At 38.5% G+C, this 20,677-nt stretch overlaps 1 protein-coding gene across 1 annotated transcript in view; it reads left to right on the top strand.

Moving 5' to 3' along the window:
• The window catches only part of CNTNAP2 (contactin associated protein 2), a 2,786,505-nt gene that overhangs the window by 2,419,238 nt on the left and 346,590 nt on the right, over positions 1-20,677 (top strand). Inside the window, exon 14 of the mRNA XM_073630449.1 lies at positions 8,778-8,934. Coding sequence (XP_073486550.1) covers positions 8,778-8,934 — 157 coding nt within the window. The remainder of the gene's footprint in view (positions 1-8,777; positions 8,935-20,677) is intronic.

Below are 20,677 nucleotides of genomic sequence, written 5' to 3'. Positions count from 1 at the left end.
CTTTGAGCTTATCCCCTCCTTCCCTGGTTCTTCCCCCCTTCTTTCCCCCTCCCCCTTCCCTTCTAGTGGCACTATTAGATCTAGTTTATCACATATATATATATATATATATATATATATATATATATATATATATATATATTCTTTTATCCTTCTCTGATCTATAGCTCAGACGGTTCTGTCTGACCTTAGCCTCTATCTTTGCCTACGGCAAAATGGAGGCTATTTTTTATCATAATATGTCAATCTCGTGCGCCAAAGGGCGTACGGGATATGACGTCACGACCGCACTTCCGCCCTGTGGACCGCAACCTGGAAGCAAAGGAGCGGCGTGCGTTCCACCAGGTTCTACAGGACACAGGAACATGTCACCAGCCAGGATCTGTCAGCAATGGAAGCCGGTACAGCCACAGTCCCCACAGAGACACCTAGCCCGAGCAAATGAGCTGCCATCAGATATGTACATCATAAGGTATGCTACTCTATCTCTGATTCTAGACCTCTGATCAGTGGCCTCTGATGTCTGTAATCTATAGATGAGAGGGGAGAGGAGCTCCAAGGAACATATTGATATGCCTTGGCCCATCTACATAATAGTATTGACAGGAGTATTTCAGTCTATCTGTTGTTGGATGCTTGCACTCCTGATTATATGCATGGCCGCTGATCTAAATATGAATGATATATTAAAAACTAAAAATTAAAAATTAAAAACTAAAAATTAAAAATTAAAAATCAAAATTAAAATACCAGAGCTAGAACTAGTAACTAGAAACTACAACTAAAACTAAAATTAAAACTATAAATTAGACTAAAATCATATTAAACGTAAAAAGTTTTTTAATAACTTTTAAAAATAAATACACTATGGCCCTATAATAATGACAACAAAGCCAAGACCCACCCCTCTCAGAGGACCGCCCACTAATTAAGGGAGGAGCCTCAGAACCAATCTGACCAGTCTTGTCTGGATGGACACATGTATAAAAGCCAGCAGGAGACTAACACTGCTAAGGCTCTGATGAAGAAGGGTAACCTTAGTCCGTACGCCTCCTTCCTGGGACCTGGAAAACTGCTACCACTGGACTATTCGCCTCTGTGCCATATACAATGAGATTTTTTCTTCGACCTTTGTGAGTAGATTTTATCTTGTTTTTAATCAATAAATTTGTCAAGGATAATGCACTAGGCTGGTGCGCTCTTTTTTTCTTTCTTTTCATATTTTACCGCAAACATGGGTAACATATTGGGGGAGATTAACTAAAACTGGTGTACACAGAATCTGGTGCAGCTCTGTATAGTAACCAATAAGCTTCTAACTTAAGCTTGTTCAATTAAGGTTTGACAATAAAACCTAGATGCTGATTAGTTACTATGAACAGCTGCACCAGATTCTGTGAGCACCAGTTTTAGTAAATCTCCCCCATTGTGTTTGTGCACCCTAAAATTAACTTTACTGTATTTTTTACTGAAAATATGGGTTTCATAAATGGTTGCGCCAATATCGTGTGAGAGCACTAATCTTCAAATCTGCGGTGTTCATTTGCAAAAAAGTGCAAAAACATCTCTGACAGCTAAAGGGTTAAAGTATATGCAAAGACAATTTCTATCGATCGACTTGGGTGCAACCAGAATGTCAGATTTTTAGTATGTGATTATTGGGAGTGGCTATAGCCACTAGCAGTAATCACTGTGGTCTCCTGGCAGGGTAGGCTCCCCATGCCCCCCACTGTGGGAACACAATAGCTCCACAGGAGGGATTCCCCCAGCAACACTGACTGCGTTGATGGGGGTATCAAGCGATTCTGTTTCCTACAACCAAAAGTGCATAATATGTGGCTTGATTTAGATTATGTTTTTTTTTTTTTTTTTTTTTTTCTGGTTGTGTCCCTTTAGGAAAAATGTGCTTCCTGTCCTAGAAACTGATCTCTTCCTACTTCCTGCTCTCTTTAAGACAGTTGTCACCAATTGGAGTATTTCCACTCTATTTTTGCTGCTGTGATTACTCAAACGTGAGGGTGAATCTGTGATCATAATAAACCTAATTCTTCCACATTCTTTCTTAAACTAAAAAATAAGTTTTGCCTTTCCCTACACTTTAAGTCTTTTGACACTTCACACATACAGACCTACAACATCACATTAGTGGCTGACTAGGAAGATGTCTCCCGATGCATCACAGGATGGCATGAACAGAGCCCGGAGCTCCACACCAGAAACAAATTTGAGTTTTTCCACATTTCACTTTCTTTTCTGAGCTGAATGAGCAAAGCAGATTATACTGTCACTTTTTTAACAAAGGTTTTCTTGAAGGGTTTTTCATTTCCTAGGCACCAAGAGAATAACCTGACAAAGAATACACTTTTCCACCATGAAGAATTTACCTGTTTATTAAAATGTTTTTTAAAAAATAATTATTATTTCCTTAGTAAACAGTTAAAATATAAATGACGTGTAACTGGAACAAAGGTTATTATATTGTAACAAAATGGATTTCATACTGCCAAGTGAATGACTGAAACTGTCACCATCTGCCTGATTCTCAAAACCCTGACCGAAAACTCCAGTGTTAAAGCTGGCTCACCTTCTAAATCTAATATGCTGGAGACCAATCAAGTTGGAAAGTCATACCCAACGCTGTATCCCGGCCTAGGCCGACAAGGCCCAGGCCTATGGCAGCACTTTGCAGGAGGGCAGCATGGAAAGAGTCCTTGGCGGCTTGCGTTACACTGTTAGTGTAGCGCCAATCTTATGGGGCAGACTGGGCTGAGAGGCAAATTAGTCTAGCGACCCCATAAAGCACCAGGACTGCTTCTGGTATACGGGTGGCCGGCATTCCGCAACTGTGGGGGGGGCGCCGCTTTTCATTTTGACCTTCCTCACTGAGCTATATGTTTTCTGCTGCACCATTGGCATGGTTATATCTTCTTAGTCCTCTCCATAAAATTATCAGAAATTTGTGCTTAAAGTAGTACTACTAATTTCAGGGTGGGTGTTAAACAGCAAGGGTGTGGCCTTGACCGGAAGGGGTTGGGTCATATTTAAATTAGAGGGTGCAAAGTTTAGTCAGGCCTAGGGCAGCACAAAACCTAAATACACTACTGGTCATACCATTGTGGGCTGCTCAGTGAATAAGATCATAAATGAGAACAAATCAATAATAATTGGCTTATAAAATGTGAATGTCAGATGTAAAATGGGCATTCGCTGCTAACCAGTCAGCAATTAACAGTAAGATAGCTAGTAATAGCCAAAAAAATAAACATAATCCATTGGCTGGTCTCCACAATTTTTGATACATCACTAAATATTTGTTTGAATATGTGTGTGTTCATGTGCATATTTGGAAAGCATTGTACCAAAGGCAATAGATAATGTATTCTTACTTAGAAATTCGATTATAAACATAGATTTTTGACCATTTTAATTTATCCACTTAAGGGCCGTAAGATTTGCCCCCTTAATGACTAGGCCATTTTTTGTATTACAAAAACAAAAACAAACAAATATACCGCTCTGTCTCCTTTAAATTTGTTCGGTAGCAGCCAGCACAGCATGAAATCAATTGCAGAAGTGAAATATGTGGAAAGTAAGTGCAGCACTTAATAAATTGTCTCAGCATGCACTGAGGCTGAAAATTATGCCAAGTTTACACTGTGTGTGTACAACATGGACAGTGAGAAAACCAAAATCAACACATATAATTGCAAACACATTGATTGTAGTGAACAAGTGTAACAAAATAAAGCTTAGAAAGACATTTTGTACTCAGATGTGGTGGGTACATGACATATCACCAATGAGTAAAACAGTCTATTGCAGCCAACCAAGCAGATAAACAGTATATCAGTGAAATGAATGTCCAAAAAGTGAATCAAAATCCATCAAAAAGTAAATTAAAGATCATGTGACTTGAATTGAAGAAAGATTGCTGATAAATGATCCACCACCAATAATTAGAAGGCTTACCAGAACGACTGAACTCAAACAGACATAACGAGTCAATCAAACTTGTGGTATAACACACCAGGGAAAAATTTTGCGATACGGCACTGCCTCGTTTTAATTGACAATTGCGCAGTCGTGCGACGCTGTACCCAAACAAAATTGATGTCCTTTTTTTTCCCACAAATAGAGCTTTATTTTGGTGGTATTTGATCACCTCTGTGGTTTTTATTCTTAGCGCTTTAAACAAAAAAGACTGCCAATTTAAAAAATTTAAAAAAAGAAAAAAAATATTTTATACTTTTTGCTATAATAAATATCCCCCCATAAAATAAAAAAATAAAAATTTCTTCATCACTGCCAGGCTCCCGCGATCGCTCAGGGCACACCAAGAACCGGGATCTGTGTGTGTGTGTAAACACACAGTTTCCGGTTCTCTGAGGGGAGAAGAGACTGATCGTCTGTTCATACAGAGTATGAACAGTGATCTGTTAGCTTCCCTGCACAGTCACCATCCCCCTTCAGTTAGAACACAAACTAGGACACACATTATGCAAAAAGAAAGTGCAGCGCTAGAAAATCAATAATAACTAACATTGATTCATGACATACAATGTAGATATATCCCAAAAGTGTACATAAGTATGGTTAACAAATATACAGAATTTAACGTGGTTGGCAGATATGTTTAAGTAACACACTTGTTGGAAATTGAGTCCCAAGAACACCTACTCAAAGTATACATATCTGACATATGCTGGTGTAGAAAAAAGTCCATGAAACATCCATTGAAATATATGTATAACACCAAGAAGTGTAAAAAATATTAGTATTGTGTTGATAGGAGATCCACCACCATATATATGAGCGGTGGGCTTACCAGAGCAACTGGACATAGATGGGTTACACCCACTGTGTCAAATAGGCTTATATGGATGAGGATCCCAGGAGATGTAACAAGGGTAACCAGGATACTTGTAGATAGTATAGGACACACATTAACCCCTTCACTGCCCCCTAGTGTTAACCCCTTCACTGCCAGTGAAATTTTTACAGTAATCAATGCATTTTTATAGCACTGATCGCTGTATGAATGCCAATGGTCCCAAAAATGTGTCAAAATTGTCCGACGTGTCCGCCATAATGTCGCAGTCCTGATAAAAATCGCAGATCGCCGCCAATACTAGTAAAAAAAATAAATTACTGTATTTATTGGCGTATAACACTCACTTTTTCACCATGAAAATCGGGTGCAAAGAGCGTGTGCATGTTATACGCCGATAATTTAATTTTAGCTGCCTCGGAGGGGACAGGGAGGGGGGCGGGACGAGCGCTGTCAGATTACATAAAGTGAGAATCTTCTGTTCACTTGGCTGCCTCTGTAATAAGAAGTCCTGTCTCCTGGGCCGCCATTGGACCACTGTTCTGTCTATCATAGGAGATTCTCACTGTATGTAAATTGGTTGGCGCTTGTCCCGCCCCCCTCCCTGTCCCCTCTAGGCTGCAGATGGGCATCGATCAGGCTGCACTGATGGCAATGGCGAGGCTGCTGCATTGAAGGTAATGGTGAGGCTGCTGCATTGATGGAAATGGTGAGGCTGCTGCATTGATGGAAATGGTGAGGCTGCTGCATTGATGGAAATGGTGAGGCTGCTGCATTGATGGAAATGGTGAGGCTGCTGCATTGATGGCAATGGTGAGGCTGCTGCATTGATGGCACTTCACTTGAGAGGCTGCAGATGGACACTGACCCTTATTTTGCTTCAAAGTTCCTTATTTAAAAGTTAAGTTTTTTTCCTGAAACTTCCCTCTTAAAATGAATGTGCGTGTTATACGCCTGTGCGTGTTATACGCCGATAAATACGGTAATAATAAAAAAGCCATAAAACTATCCCCTATTTTGTAGACGCTATAACTTTTGCGCAAACGAATCAATGTACGCTTATTACGATTTTTTTTACTAAAAATCTGTAGAAGAATACGTATCAGCCTATAACTGAGGAAAAAAATAGTTTTTTTATATATTTTTGGGGGGATATTTATTATAGCAAAAAGTAAAAAATATTGCGTTTTTTTTTCAAAATTGATGCTTTTTTTTGTTTATAGTGCCAAATATAAAAAACGCAGAGGTGATCAAATACCACCAAAAGAAAACTCTATTTGTGGGGAAAAGAGGACGTCAATTTTGTTTGGGTGCAACGTCGCACGACCGCGCAGTTGTCAGTTAAATTGACGCAGTGCCGAATCGCAAAAAGTGCTCTGGTCAGGAAGGGGGTAAAATCTTCTGGGGCTGAAGCAGTTAATATATTAACCTGTCTGAGTAAAGCCAGAATAATTCCTTCATCTAAGTGATTAAGTAGGGGGTTTGCCTTCTACAATCAAAGGAGTAGTCATATAAGAGGTCAAACGCACCCCAGCACACTTGTAAGCTTCTGGCTTTTATGTCACCAGATATAAAAAGATTGTATTGGTACCATTTGGCGACTGCCACCTGGCTTTTCAGTAATTGTATTGGAGCATTGTTAGGCTGACTTCAGTTCTGGAGGGGCCCTGGCTCTGAGCAAATTTGCATGTTGGATTGGGTGCACTGTCTTATCTACCACCTTGAAAATTTGGACTTATTTTTTGTATCGCTGACATTAGTGAGCGTATTGAATCCTCAGAAGAAAATTTTTATCATGACAAATTAAGCAGAATCTCTTATTGCACAGTTATGAATTTCCACCCTTCACCTTCACTGTCAAATTGTGCCTGTCCCAGTACTACTGTTTCCAAATGGCATAGGTTATGTGAGGGAAAATGTCATAATTATTTGTGATTTACACAGTTTTTAACAAAACTCCCCCCTCCATATTATGGAGAAGAGAAGGGGAAGATGTTCTGTAGTCCTGTCCTATTAGACAGCAATGCTTCTCTATAGATACAGTATGGTAAGTAAGCCTTGCTATCCTAGGAAAGGAAGTGTGTTAATATCAGGACCATAAGGTGAAAAAAATCATGATATAGGAAATGAATGCAGCCACTATATCTATGAACTGCTAAGCTTCATTTTTTTTTATATATATAACAAAAATGTTGAACTTACCTGCTCTGTGCAATGGTTTTACAGAGAGCAGCTCTGATCATCCCCTTCTCTGGTCCCCCCCTTGCGCTCCGGGCTAATCCCCACTTCTGAGTGCCGCAAGCCACCTTCTATGGGGGCACTCCTGCGTGCTCGCTGCCGAGCCCTGCTTTCTGTGCCCATAAGACACGCAGAATGGAACCCCCTCCCCCCATCTCCACTTGCTGTGATTGACATGTTTCCGAGCAGGATAGTTTGTCAGGCTCGCTCCTTTGTCAAGCCTGAGTGGCGGACAGAGCGGCAGCAGATGCAGTGCTAAAGATTGCCCCCGCAGGCGATTATTTAACTACATGCCTGTTTTTACTATGGAAATGTGAGTTGCCTAACAACTTGTCTCTTATTAAATGTTTCTTAAAGTCTACACTTATACCCCATACACATAATCGGACATTGATCGGACATTCCGACAACAAAATCCATGTTTTTTTTCCGACGGATGTTGGCTCAAACTTGTCTTGCATGCACACGGTCACACAAATCTTGTCGGACATTCTGAACGTCAAGAACGCGGTGACGTACAACACTTGCGACGAGCCGAGAAAAATGAAGTTCAATAGCCAGTGCGACTCTTCCGCTTGATTCCAAGCATGCGTGGAACTTTGTGCGTTTGGAATTTACGTGAACGGATTTTGTTGTGGCAAAATTTGAGAACCAGATCTAAAATTTTGTGCGACGGAAATTCCAATGTCCGATGTCCGATGGAGCCTACACACGGTCGGAATTTCTGACAACAAGCTCTGATCGCACATTTTACGTCGGAAAGACAGACTGTGTGTACACGGCATTAGAGTCGCCTTTTTCTCTCTCTCTTTTTGCATGTACCCTGGAAATCGCTTCTACTGCTACAAGAGGCTTGCCGTAGGTCACTGACAATCTTTAAATATTTACTTCCTTTATCCTTACCCCTGGATGGGCTATATTATTGATTATATGATTTATGGACTTATCCACAAGGACTATATACTACTGGTCTTCATGATCACATTAATTTGCACCTCAACCTTTCCTTTATTGGCATAGTTTTGGGGTAAACACTATTTGACAGAGCCAGTTACATGAACCTAGTGATCTTTTTAGCTGCTTCTAAGGATGTAATTTCTACCACCACAGTAAAGTGGAAAATTTTTTTCACTAGCCGCCAATATAAAAAGCATTTTTTCCTACTGGCCCCCAATTAATTGGATTTAGCAGGGAGTTAGTTCAAGACCTAAAAATTCTACTATGGAGTTCCTCTAAAGTAAAGGGGTTGAGAAGGGCTGATCTAGAACAGTAGTAATATAGACCACAAGACTAGTTAGCCATGGTTCATCAAAAATGACTGTATGATGCCAATGTGTTATATTGACCCTCATCATGTTTTCATTATGTTCTCATCATGTGACCCTTACAAACATATACAGTACCATTTATGCAGAAATCAGATGACATATAATTTCTATAGCCCGTTAGCCCTCCACATGTTGCTAATAAATTGTGCAAGCTGAGCTAACATTGACCGTATTTAAATCTCACTCATCATTAAATGTCACCAGAGCTGTTTGTATTACTCGCACTAGCTATCTAAGTGCTTAAACTGCCATAAAAACCTTCCATGGGTTCTATCATTTTTCCACTGTTGAAAAATGTAAAAAAAAGTGTTTGCAATTGAGACTTAACAATGTACTTGCATTACACATGCTAATCTTGTATCCTATCTTTGTCTGTATTTCAGAAGGAAATCCTTACACATGGTGGGTTGGCAAAGGCAATGAAAAGCATTACTACTGGGGAGATTCTGGACCTGGAATTCAGAAGTGTTCATGTGGAATTGATAGGAACTGCACTGACAGTAAATTCTTCTGTAATTGTGATGCTGACCAGAGGCAATGGTGAGTTATAACATAATGACTGTATCAAATAAAGTCAGCCCATAGTTTTCTGGCTACTATGTGGCTTTTGACAATAAATAGACAATAGATTCTCTGCAAGATGGATTTGTATACTTTGATCTATTTGACATTTGGCTTGGTCCAGTTTAACTTTGCCAAAACAAAGCTTTGCCACTGACAATAATGCTCAATGTGGAAGAAAAAAAGTCTGGACGGCCGCACTCCGATAAATTCACCTTTTATTAATCAATGCAATGAAAGAAAACGGTACCCATACAGCAAAGGTTGGTGAACCAGCAATAACAGCTAACACATTTCACACCTGAACTGGTGCGTAATCATAGCCAAAATACTGAACACACACATAGGTGTATATATACATATATATACACCTATGTGTGTGTTATATAATGTATATATACATATACACACACACACAATAAATATGTATATACACACAATATATAAATACCTTTTTTTCCCTTTTCTTTATGTGATCACATAATCTCTGCTCTCAGCTGCTTATGTACTTTTTTTTTTTTTTTTTTTTTTTTTTTTTTTTTTTTTCCACTTCAGCGAAAATTTTCCGAGAGACATTATTTCAACTTTATGTGTCAAACTTTATCTCTTCTCCTTTTTCACATCATTGTGGATTGTTTCCGTCACATCTTTATTATTTTTCCCTTCTAGGATATTCTTAAATATTTTTAAAAACCGGCGACAAACCGCCTTCTATAATTATAAACCCTATTATTATCTTATTCTCTCTCAGTTCCTCTTATTTCCCCCCACCCCCCCTCCCCCTCCCCTGTGTCTGGTCCGTTCCTTTATGTTATTTATTTATCCACTTGGCTCTGCACCTGTTCTTTCTTTTATCCTATCTAAATAAATATCCGAGACTTTGTAGTTTTTCCAACTTTCCCATCTACTATTATCCCCTTTCTCTCCTCCTTCCATTTTGTAGTGATAATCTATTTCCTTTAGCCAGTTTCTAATGTCTGGTTTTCCACTTTTTAGCCAATTCTTGGGAATTAAGGCCTTGGCCGCATTCAGGAGGTTAGGTATTATTGATTTTCTATATTGTTTCTTAGGTTTATTGTAGATATGGAAGAGGCATGTCCAAATATTTTGTTCTATTTCTTCTCCAGTTATTTCCTTTATGTTGTTTAACACTTCCTTCCAGTACTCCATTATTATTGGGCATTCCCACCATATGTGTATGATCGTTGCTATTTGGCCACATTTTCTCCAACACAAGGAGGTTCTATCTTGATGGAATCTGTGTATTCTTACTGGGGTCATATACCATCTTGATACTAGTTTATAATTCATTTCTATGGTCTTCATGTCCCAGGCCTTATTATATCCCATTTCTATCATTTTTTCCACTTTTTGGTTATCTATTTTTAAATTCATTTCTTTTTCCCATTGATTTATATATTCTGGTCTTTCTTGTGCTTCCAAATCTGTCAGTATACTATAAATTTTTGATGTTCCGTTTTTTAATGGTGTTTCATTGCTACATAGCTTTTCCAGTGCAGTTAATTTTGTTTCATCTCTCAGTGGGTGTGGTATTGTGCTTACTAGGTGCCTTATTTGAATATAATTCCATTCATTCATCTTCCATCCATTCCTTTCCTCTATTTCTACTCGTGTTCTTATTTTGCCATTTCTAGTGATATCTTTCAGTCGTGGGTTACCTATTCCTTGGATTTCAAATATTTCCCTCCCAGGGGTGAAGAGATTCGATCCTGTGAGTGCTAATAGTGGTGAATTATATTTCCATTCATTCTTTAAGTGAATGGTGTCCCAAATTTTAAATACATTTTTTGTTATTTCGTGCGTATCGGTGTCCAATATTCTATATTTCCGTGGAATCCAAATATTCTTATGTAGTGTGGCTCCACTTATTGTGTTTTCCATTTCCACCCATTTTTTTTCATTTTTCTCATTTGTCCACTCTAACATTCGTGTTAAAACTATGGCTTTATAGTACCTACTTATATCTGGGACGGCAAGACCCCCATGCTCCTTTTTCCTTGTGATCAGCGTGTATTTAATTCTTGGTTTTTTATTAAGCCATATGTATTTTAGCAGGATTGTTTTAATTATTTTAAAAAAGCTCTGCGGGATTTTTACTGGTAACATCTGTAATCTGTAATTTATTTTAGGTAATATCGTCATCTTAAACATATTTATTCTTCCAATCCATGAAAGTGGCTGTATTCTTAACTTTTTCATTTCTTCTTTGACCTCATTGATCAGTGGAATAAAGTTTGCCTGATAAATTTTTTCGACTCTAGGAGTTATTTTAATTCCAAGGTAATTGAGTTCTTTTACCCAAGTGAATGGGAATTCTTTTTGTAAAAACTGAACTTCCTTTTCCTCTAGACCTATGTTTAATATTTCCATTTTTATTGGATTAATTTTGAAGTTTGACAGTTCTCCGTATTTTTTAATTTCTTTCAGTATGTTTGGGAGTGACACTCTTGGGTTGGATACATACATCAAGATGTCGTCCGCGTAGGCAGCGATCTTATGCTCTTTTCCTCCTAGTTTCGCTCCTTCTACCTCTTTGTTATTGCGGAGTGTTACTAATAGTGGTTCTAAGGCCAATACATATAATAGTGGAGACAGTGGACAGCCTTGCCGTGTTCCATTCTGCATCTTAATTTTTGGAGAGAGTCTACCGTTCACTTTTACGACTGCTGTCGGGCCATTATACAAATTTGTTATCCACTTCATCATTTTTGTCCCAATACCCAAGTGCCGCAATGTATCCATCATGAAACCCCAGTCTACCCTGTCAAATGCTTTTTCTGCATCCAATGACAGGAATAGAACTGGGGTCTCATTCTGCACCTTCTTGTGCAACATCAATAATGATTTTAGGCTGTTGTCCCGCCCCTCTCTCCCCGGGACAAAACCAGTTTGGTCCGGGTTGATCCACAGTGGGATTAGTTTTTTTATCCTAGTGGCCAGGATCTTGGAGTACAGCTTCGTATCAGCCTTCAATAGGGCTATTGGCCTGTAGCTTGAGCAGTTAACTTTGTCTTTCCCTTCTTTTGGTAGTATTGTAATATGAGCTAATAACGATTCACTTCTTATTTCTTCATCTTCCCCTAAGGAATTCATATATTCTAATAGTTTTGGAGTCAGCTGTTCTTCAAATTTTTTATAGTATTTGACCGTAAACCCGTCTGGTCCTGGGCTTTTTCCTACGGGAGTTTCCTTTAATGCCAGTTTTACCTCTTCATGCGTAATATTTTTTTCCAATTCTTCTAGTTGGTCTATTTTTAGTTTTGGTAAGTTTGCTTTTTTTAAATATTCTTGTATCTTCTTTGTTCTTGTATTCGCTTCTTTCCAACTTTCCTGTCCTTTTATTGCATAAAGGGAGCTGAAGTATTTTTGAAATGTTATCGCTATATCTGTGGTTTTATTTACCACTTCTCCTTTTTCATTTTTGATCTTCTCAATGTAATTCAAAGACTTCTTTTTTTTTACCAGATTTGCTAGGTATTTTCCTGGTTTATTAGCCCATTTATATTTTTCTTGTACTACTCTGTTGTAGTCCTTCCTTTCTTCTTGTTCCATCCAGTCTTTTAATTGCTCTCTCTTTTGAGATAGTAGGCCGAAGATTTTGTTGTTTACTTGATTTTTGTGTTTTCGTTCCAATTCATAAATTTCTTTAATTATTTGTTGCATGTTTGTTTTCCTTTCCTGTTTTTTTCTTGCCCCTATAGCTATTAACTTGCCCCTAATAACAGATTTATGCGCCTCCCATATTGTTGCTTTCGATACTTCTGGTGTATCGTTTTCTTCAAAATATCTTTTAATTTCTTCTATGATGCTTATTTCGGTCTCACTGTCTTCTAATAAAGTTTCGTTGATTCTCCATGGACCCCTTTCAAGGACTTCTCCTTTTATTTTCATTCTCAAGATTACTGGGCTGTGATCTGAGGCGGTTATTATGCCTATTTTTGTTTCTTCTATTTCTTCCAAGTTTCTATGTTCGACCATGATGTAATCCAATCTGGAGTAAATTTTGTGTACTGTTGAGTAGAATGTGTAGTCCTTTGTGCTGGGGTGCTGAATTCTCCAAGGGTCTATTAGTTGTTGTTCATATAATGTTCTTTTTAATTTCTTTAGTTGATTTACCTCTTTGTCCCTTACTCTTGAGGTACTGTCCATTTTATTATCCATGCTGAAGTTGAAGTCTCCAGCTAGTATTAATTTTCCTTGCTTGAATTCCATTAGTATTTTAATTATATCTATCAAATATTTTTTAGGGTTCTTATTAGGACAGTAGACATTGGCCAATGTATATTTTACCCCATGTATAGTTCCTGTAATAAAAAGATATCGACCCTCCGGGTCTATTTTCCTTTGATCTATTAGAAAACGTACATTTTTCCCTATACCGATGGCTACTCCTTTGGCCCTTCTTATTGGCGAGTCTCCTTGATACCATGTTGGTATGTTTCTTGAATAAATTTTGGCACTTGAGTTTTGGGTTATATGCGTCTCCTGTAGGAAAATTATTTCTGCTTTACTTTTTTCTAGTTCTCGGAGGATGATGTTTCTCTTCCCTGGGGAATTTAGTCCTCGGACATTGTAAGAGATTATTTTTATGCTGTTTACATTTTCCATTCTTGTGCCTTTTCTTCCCCGCCCGTCCTCCGGCCCTCCCCCCCACGCGGTCCCCCTAGGAGACCGGATGGAGGGGACACCCAGCGGACGCACGGGGTCTCCTCATCTCTTGTCTCAGAATAGGTGTGCCTATGTAACCACTCATGTGACTCAGACCTCTCCCTCCCCACCCTCCCACCCCCTCCCCTCCCTCCTCCCACCCTCCCCCTCCCTTTTTTCTGATATGGGTTTTTTACCCCCATATTCTCTAGAGCTGAGAGCATTTTACTTTGTTTTGTGGGGCACGCTCTGCCCCCTCTGCTCTATTTATTGTGAGGCGGAGCTCTGTAAGACACCCTATTACCCCCCTGCCTAAGCACTAATAGGGCGACCCCCTGTCCACTCCGTGAGTCCCTGTCTCCCTCTCCCTGCGTTTTTGTTGTGTTTTACCAATCCTTTCACTTTCCTTTTTTTCCCATCCCATCAACCCCAGCCCCCCCCCCCCCTTTCCACTCTAAGGCCCCTTGCACCGTTGTGTGGTATTTTCTCAGATATTAATTTCCTCGAGAGTCCACATCTTGATGTCTGATCCTTGAATTTACTTGCCACTGTAGGTCATCTCTTGCCGTTATTCGCTCCTGACTATTTGCGTATTTTTCCAGTTCTGGGGAGGGGATTTCTAGTTTGTTGCAAAAGTCCGGAATCTCCTCCACATGTCTTAGCCTCGCACTTATTCCGTTTTTCCTTGCTATTAGACATGCTGGAAAACCCCAGTTGTATTGAATTTCTTGCTCCCGGAGGATTTCTAATAATGGCTTTAGTATCCGTCGTCTTTTCAACGTTTCTTGAGATAAGTCTTGAAATATTTGTAATTTACCTCCCGCAAACTCTATTTGTGTTTTCCTCTTTAGGTTTATCCAGATCTGTTTTTTTTCTTCCCATTTTTCAAAGCGTACGATTACATCTCTAGGTGTTTCCCTTGCAAACCTTTGAGGTTTTTTTACTCGAAAGACACTTTCTATTCCTATTGTGTTAGTTGTTTCCTTTCCCAAGATTTGGTTGAAGAGATTGTTCATTTTTTCTATTAGATTTTCTGCTTGTTCTGTTTCCGGTAACCCACGTATTCTCAAGTTTTTCTTTTTATCTCTATTTTCTTGCTCTTCTATTTTATATGATTGTTCCCGTTTTAATTTCTTTATTTCATCTTCTAGTTCCTTTATGTTTTTTTGATGTAGGTCTACTTTGATCTCTACTTCTTCCACTCTGTTTAACATATATCCCATATCTTTATGGAGTGTTGACATCTCTGCTTTTAGGGAATTCTCTAGTGCCGCAAACATTTTTTCCATATCCTGTTTTGTTGGCAACTGTGGCCCTTGTTGTCCTTCCTCCTTTCCTCTGTCTTCCTCTCCCATTTCTGGCTCCATTCTGGGTTCTGAGAGGTGGCTGGTTTCTGTTTGTACTTTATACTGGCCTTTTTTATCCTTGTTGTCCTTCTCTTTTGTATCTATTTGTCTGCCCTTTGAACCCACTTGTTTCTCTCCTTCTCCGATTCCTTGCTGTATATACCTGTTCATAGGGCCTGGACTTGGGCCTAGGCTGGTCCTAGGTGATTTCGGTATTGCTCCCGCACTTCTTGTTGTTTTCCCCTTCATGTTTGTTTCTATGGCTGGATTTATAAGATCTTCAAAGCTGCCTTCCAGAATACCCCTTGATTGGGATTTCTTAATGATGAAAAAATCTCCCAGCCTTTTTAAATTGACTTATTTTTACTAATATTTCTTTTATTCCGTTCTCATACCCGGCATCCTCCCCACAATCCAATAATAGAAATAAATTAATGAGATATGAGTGGTCCCCGTTTTCCAGAAGTTATGTTACTACCTTAAATACATTAAGCATTCCTTAGTGCTGTTCAATTGTTTAAGCGTTCTTAAGCTGGAAAAAAAAAAAAAAAAAAAAAAAAAAAAAGGCTCAAAAACGCTCAAAAACGCTATTGCAAAAATGCTGAAAAAAAGCTGGAAAAAGTTAAAAAAAAAAAAAAAAAAAAAAAAAAGTCACTGCAAAGACACCGGCGTCTTCACAGCGCTTTTCCAGCAGCCCGTGTGCATGGGGGCCCAGGTGCTCAGCAAAATAATTCAAATGTTTTAGCGATATAATGCAATCTAATTCAAGTATTCAGCAAGATGATTTATATATTCAGCAGTATAGTTCCAGTATAAGCTTATTTGTTCCACATTTTGTTACTATGGAATTTCTTCTTATTCTATAGTTTGTACTATCAAGCCTATAATTAGTACCCTTTGCAAAAAAAAAAAAAAAAAAAAAAAAAAAATTCACAAGAAAGGGAGATACTGCAGCAGCAGCAGCAGCAGCAGCAGGCAGGTGGGGGCTGGGAGACAACTCTTCCGTTGGCTTGTCTTTCTTTCACCTTCTCCTTCTCTTCTCCCCTGTTCCCCCCCCCTGTTTTTATTGTTTTTCTTAGCTCACTTGATTCTACTTTTTCAGCTCTTTCGCCTTTTCCCCTGCTTGTTCACTTCAAGACAATTGCAATAGAAGAGCCAAAAGAGGAGGAAAAAACAAAAACAAAAAAAAAAACGCTCCAAAAACGCTCAAAGACGCTATTGCAAAAACGCTGAAAAAAGTAAAAAAAAAAAAAAAAAAAAAAAAAAAAAGTCACTGCAAAGACACTAGCGTTTTCACCACGTTCTCCCAACAGCCCATGTGCATGAGGGCCCAGGTGCTCATAAAAATAATTCAAATGTTTTAGCGGTATAATGCAATCTAATTCAAGTATTCAGCAAGATGATTTATATGTTCAGCAGTATAGTTCCAGTATGAGCTCATATGTTCCACATTTTGTTACTATGAAATTTCTTCTTATTCTATAGTTTATACTATCGAGCCTATAGTTAATACCATTTGCAAAAAACAAAAACAAAAAAAAGACCAAAAAAAAAAAAAATGGATCACAAGAAAGGGAGCTACTGCAGCAGCAGCAGCAAACAGGTGGGGGCTGGGAGACAACTCTTCCGTTGGCTTGTCTCTCATTCACCTTCTCCTTCTCCCCTGTTCCCCCCCCTGTTTTTATTGTTTTTCTTAGCTCACTTGATTCTACTTTTTCAGCTCTTTCGCCTTCATTTACTTTCGCTTTTTATTCCATTTTATTTCGTTTTATTTCAATATGTTCTTTCCCTTTCCCTTTCTCTTGCTCCATTACTTTTCCTTTGCCTTTTCACTTCAAGACAATTGCAATAGAAAAAAAGCCAAAAAAAAAAAAAAATACGGTACTTATCTTTTAGTTGTTGTTGAATTTGGGACAAAAAGGGACGCTCACTACAGCTTGTTGCAGTCAGACGCAGGTACAAACTTCCTCTGGCTTACTCCACAAGACAGCTCAGTGAGTGATGAGCAGGGGGGGCGGGGAGGGAAGCTACCTACACCTTCTCATCAGGCCGATCATTCCTCTCAGCTGCAGGGAGAGGGTTCTCAGGATCCTCACGCCGTGCACAGAGCCATTACCAGGCTCCTCCCTCCCAGCTGCTTATGTACTTAAGGAGCTCAGAGAAGTGGAGGAGGAGAAGCAGTAGCACACTTGTCTTCTCAGTGAATGGGTATGAGGGGGCGGGTGATGTGTCAGCATAAGTCTGATCATTGGAAGAAAGCAGGCTGAGTTGCAACCTAGTGTGGTTGGTTTTTGATAAGTAAGGGAGACTGGCATGAACACATGGTATTTCACACAAAGGAAGCAATGCAAAGAGAACAGGATACATTTTCATACAAGTACATGGTACAGAAGGCACATATCAAGATTATGAAATGTTGGGTTTAAATAGTCTTTAATATTAATAAGAGGTGGATGAAAGTTGTCAGTTCTCCAGGATTGATTTATTTTGCCAGAAATACATTTCTTAATACTTGCAGTTAATAATATACTGTATATGCTTGTTCAGATGCAGCAAGGACTGGAGGTTTGATGGTGGGCTTGTGAGCATCTGATTATACTGGGTCATCTTAACTCACAGATTCAGTTTACACCCACAGTAAACCATGGGGTCATGTAGAGTATCTGGGATAGGAGAGGAGGCAGTCTAGGTTTATTCTAAACATTGTTTCCAGACATTACTTATGATTTTCATCTACTTCCTGTGTCTTAGTGTGGTATATTAACTGGGAAAATATTTCATCATTATGCCTACTGTTGACATTTTAGCAAACTAAGAGGTCAACCTGATAACCAGGATGCTACATTAATTTATCCCCTTCCTCCTGCTTATCTTCAATTAAATGACCTTTCTCATCCTTCTCCACTATCTCCTGTATGTCTGCTATAGAGGTCCCCAAAAGCATCACATAGATGCAACAGACATTAACTTAACTTCCTTGTTCATTTCACCGTGATAATAGTAGTATTTAGCCTAAAGATTAAATAAATGACTCCTAATTTATACCATTGCTGTCCACACTGACGCATCCAACCCTTCCAAAGACACACAGAGAACCCTAAAAATACCTCTATATGATGGCTGTAGCTCAACCCCTTTTGAAGCCCAATTTATGGGTGTTTCTGTGGGGGGAGGTACAGTCAGCACAGAGCTCCACCCCCTATACACTGAGTAATCTGTTACTGTCATGAATAAATGAGCAGTGCTGCTTGTTCATTCATAAGAGTAAAAATTAATTCAGGGTTGTGGCTCTGTGTAATGTATCTGCAACTGTTTGCACACACACAGGGCAGATAGTTTACACAAAGCCAAAGCTTTGAATGTTCTGTTACTATTATGAATGAACAAGCAGTACTGATTGTTTATTCATAATAGTGACAGATCACAAGGCTTAGAGGGAGTGGAGCTCTGTGCTGACTGTACCCCCTCCACCAAAAGAACATGCATAATTTGAGCTTAAAAAGGTTTGAAGCTAAAGTCATCATATAGGGGTATTTTAGGTGATAATAGGGCCACCAATCAAAACAGGACCAAGTGGTATATGCACTTGGTCCCCCGAAGGAGTTAAATAAATAAATAAATAAAAATAGTGATAGTTCTTTAAGCATAGTTTTTCTTTAGCTCCCAAGACAGCTGACAACATGACTATAGCTATCATTGATAGCCACTAACTAGCAGAAAGGACATGCCGCAACTAAAAGCTTTTCAACATCTGTACAAGATTCTACTGCCCACAAAAGAGCAATATTTTTTTTTAAAGTTAAAAAAAGTACTTAATTACATATGACGTTTCATCATACTGTATATGCGTGAAATGAAGTCTACCTTTAAAGAGTCATCTCTTTTAAACATAGTAATTCTTCTATACCCTTAAATATTCCAAGTTGAATGTAGTTCCATAGTGATTATTTCACACTAATCAGAATATGGTTTAAATTAACATAATTATCTAAGAAAATAGGAGCAGCCATATTTAACATATACTTTAAAACCCCAGTAAGATTACAGTATTTGACTTTTATTAGTGAAGTGTTCTGTACAATACAGTACAACTGTCAGAACCGCGGTCTGCATGATTGAATACCTCTGGAGGGCTTTTGTGCACTAAGCATTACCTCATCTTATTTCCAATTTACATTTATATTAATAAAGTTGATAATGTGCTCTTTTATGTGTGTATCGCTTTTACTGTATATCAGATCAGCAAATGAATTACAGCCGCCTGGACTTTTCCAAAGGCAGACTGATTTGCAACATTTACATAGAATTTTATTATGTGCGCTTGGTTAGTTGTATCTCCAAATCTACATCTCTACATATGGTTTTTGTATGATAGCATTTATAAAACACCTGAACATGGAAATCACATCAAGAACCTATTGTCATTTTAGCCTTATGTAAAGCTTACTTAACTTAAAGCCTAACTCCTCTTTTTACATAGAGTGGCTTTAGGGTTAACATTTTGACAGGTTTTATATCAGTCTGTGACCCCACTGCAAAGATTTTCTGTCACTTCCTGTTCCTGTGATACCAATATGAGTAAAAGGAGTTGTAGATCATAAAGAAACTAGTTTTCAGTAAGCAGGACTTTTTAGGTATCGCAATGAACACATTTATAGAAATAAGATATCTTTATTCACACAAAGTTTAAAATCCCTGATATAAAACATCTTTTGAAAACACACATTATACAATAAAGACCTCTTAAATTGCATTTATCCATTGGAGTATATCAAATTGTTAGGAGACATAATCCTCTGTACTTCACATTATTTTCACTCTCTTATAGTGGTTATAACTAATGGAAATATCTCAATGTGTTTCCTGGACCACCAGTCCGCTTCATCAGGAGCCAAGTGGTCTAAATATTCTTAGTTAAAACACCAGAAGCACAGTCATTCCATAAGTGCAGGAAAGGGGTATCTGCATGGCAAAAAACGGGGGGAAGGTTAAACCCCCTCCCTTTCAAGACCTCTCTTGGGAACTTCACGAGTATAATTTAATACAAATTCTTCCTATAATATTTCCAAAGTTCTCAAAAGATAGTAAGGATGGTTGCTGAATTAATTTAAAAGATCACCCATATAAATTTTGCCCAAACAGGCCCTCAAAAGGCATAACTCCGTACTCCAAAGTATGTGGCAGTGTTCTGCCTACTAAAAAATAGTTTCTTTATGATCTATTTCTTAGGATGTGGAACGTATAGTGAGAGCCTTTTCTATCAATTTCTAATGGCAGTTGCTGTCATCATCCAGACAGAAAGGGACCAAAGTTCCCCACTATACAATTTTTTTTCCTGTGTACCCATTGGAGAGATTGCCTATCATTCTTATCTTGACAGCAAGGGAGAGGAAAACCCAAATAATGGCAATACAAATCTGACAAGGGCCCCTAAGCCTTCCCTGCTCTATTGAAAATAAAATAGTTTTAGTTGAAGCTATAGACAATAACATTTACTGGGAACAAATCTATTCAATGCTAAAGATAAAAAAAAATAATAAAAGGAAAATTATGCTTGGTGTCAGAGTTTCAGACCTGAGCATCATTTATTTTCTTCATAATTTAACAAATTCTGCAGCAGAGAGATTTGTTTACAACAGTTCTTCTTCCTGAAGAAGCTTACAGTCTAAGCTTACAGTGAGACCACACACACACACATGTTGTTTATG

The sequence above is a fragment of the Aquarana catesbeiana genome, linkage group LG05, assembly GCF_042186555.1.
Source record: "Aquarana catesbeiana isolate 2022-GZ linkage group LG05, ASM4218655v1, whole genome shotgun sequence".
NCBI lineage: Eukaryota > Metazoa > Chordata > Amphibia > Anura > Ranidae > Aquarana > Aquarana catesbeiana.
The sequence above is the reverse complement of the archived record's forward strand: the minus strand, read 5'-3'. Positions and strand labels throughout refer to the sequence as shown.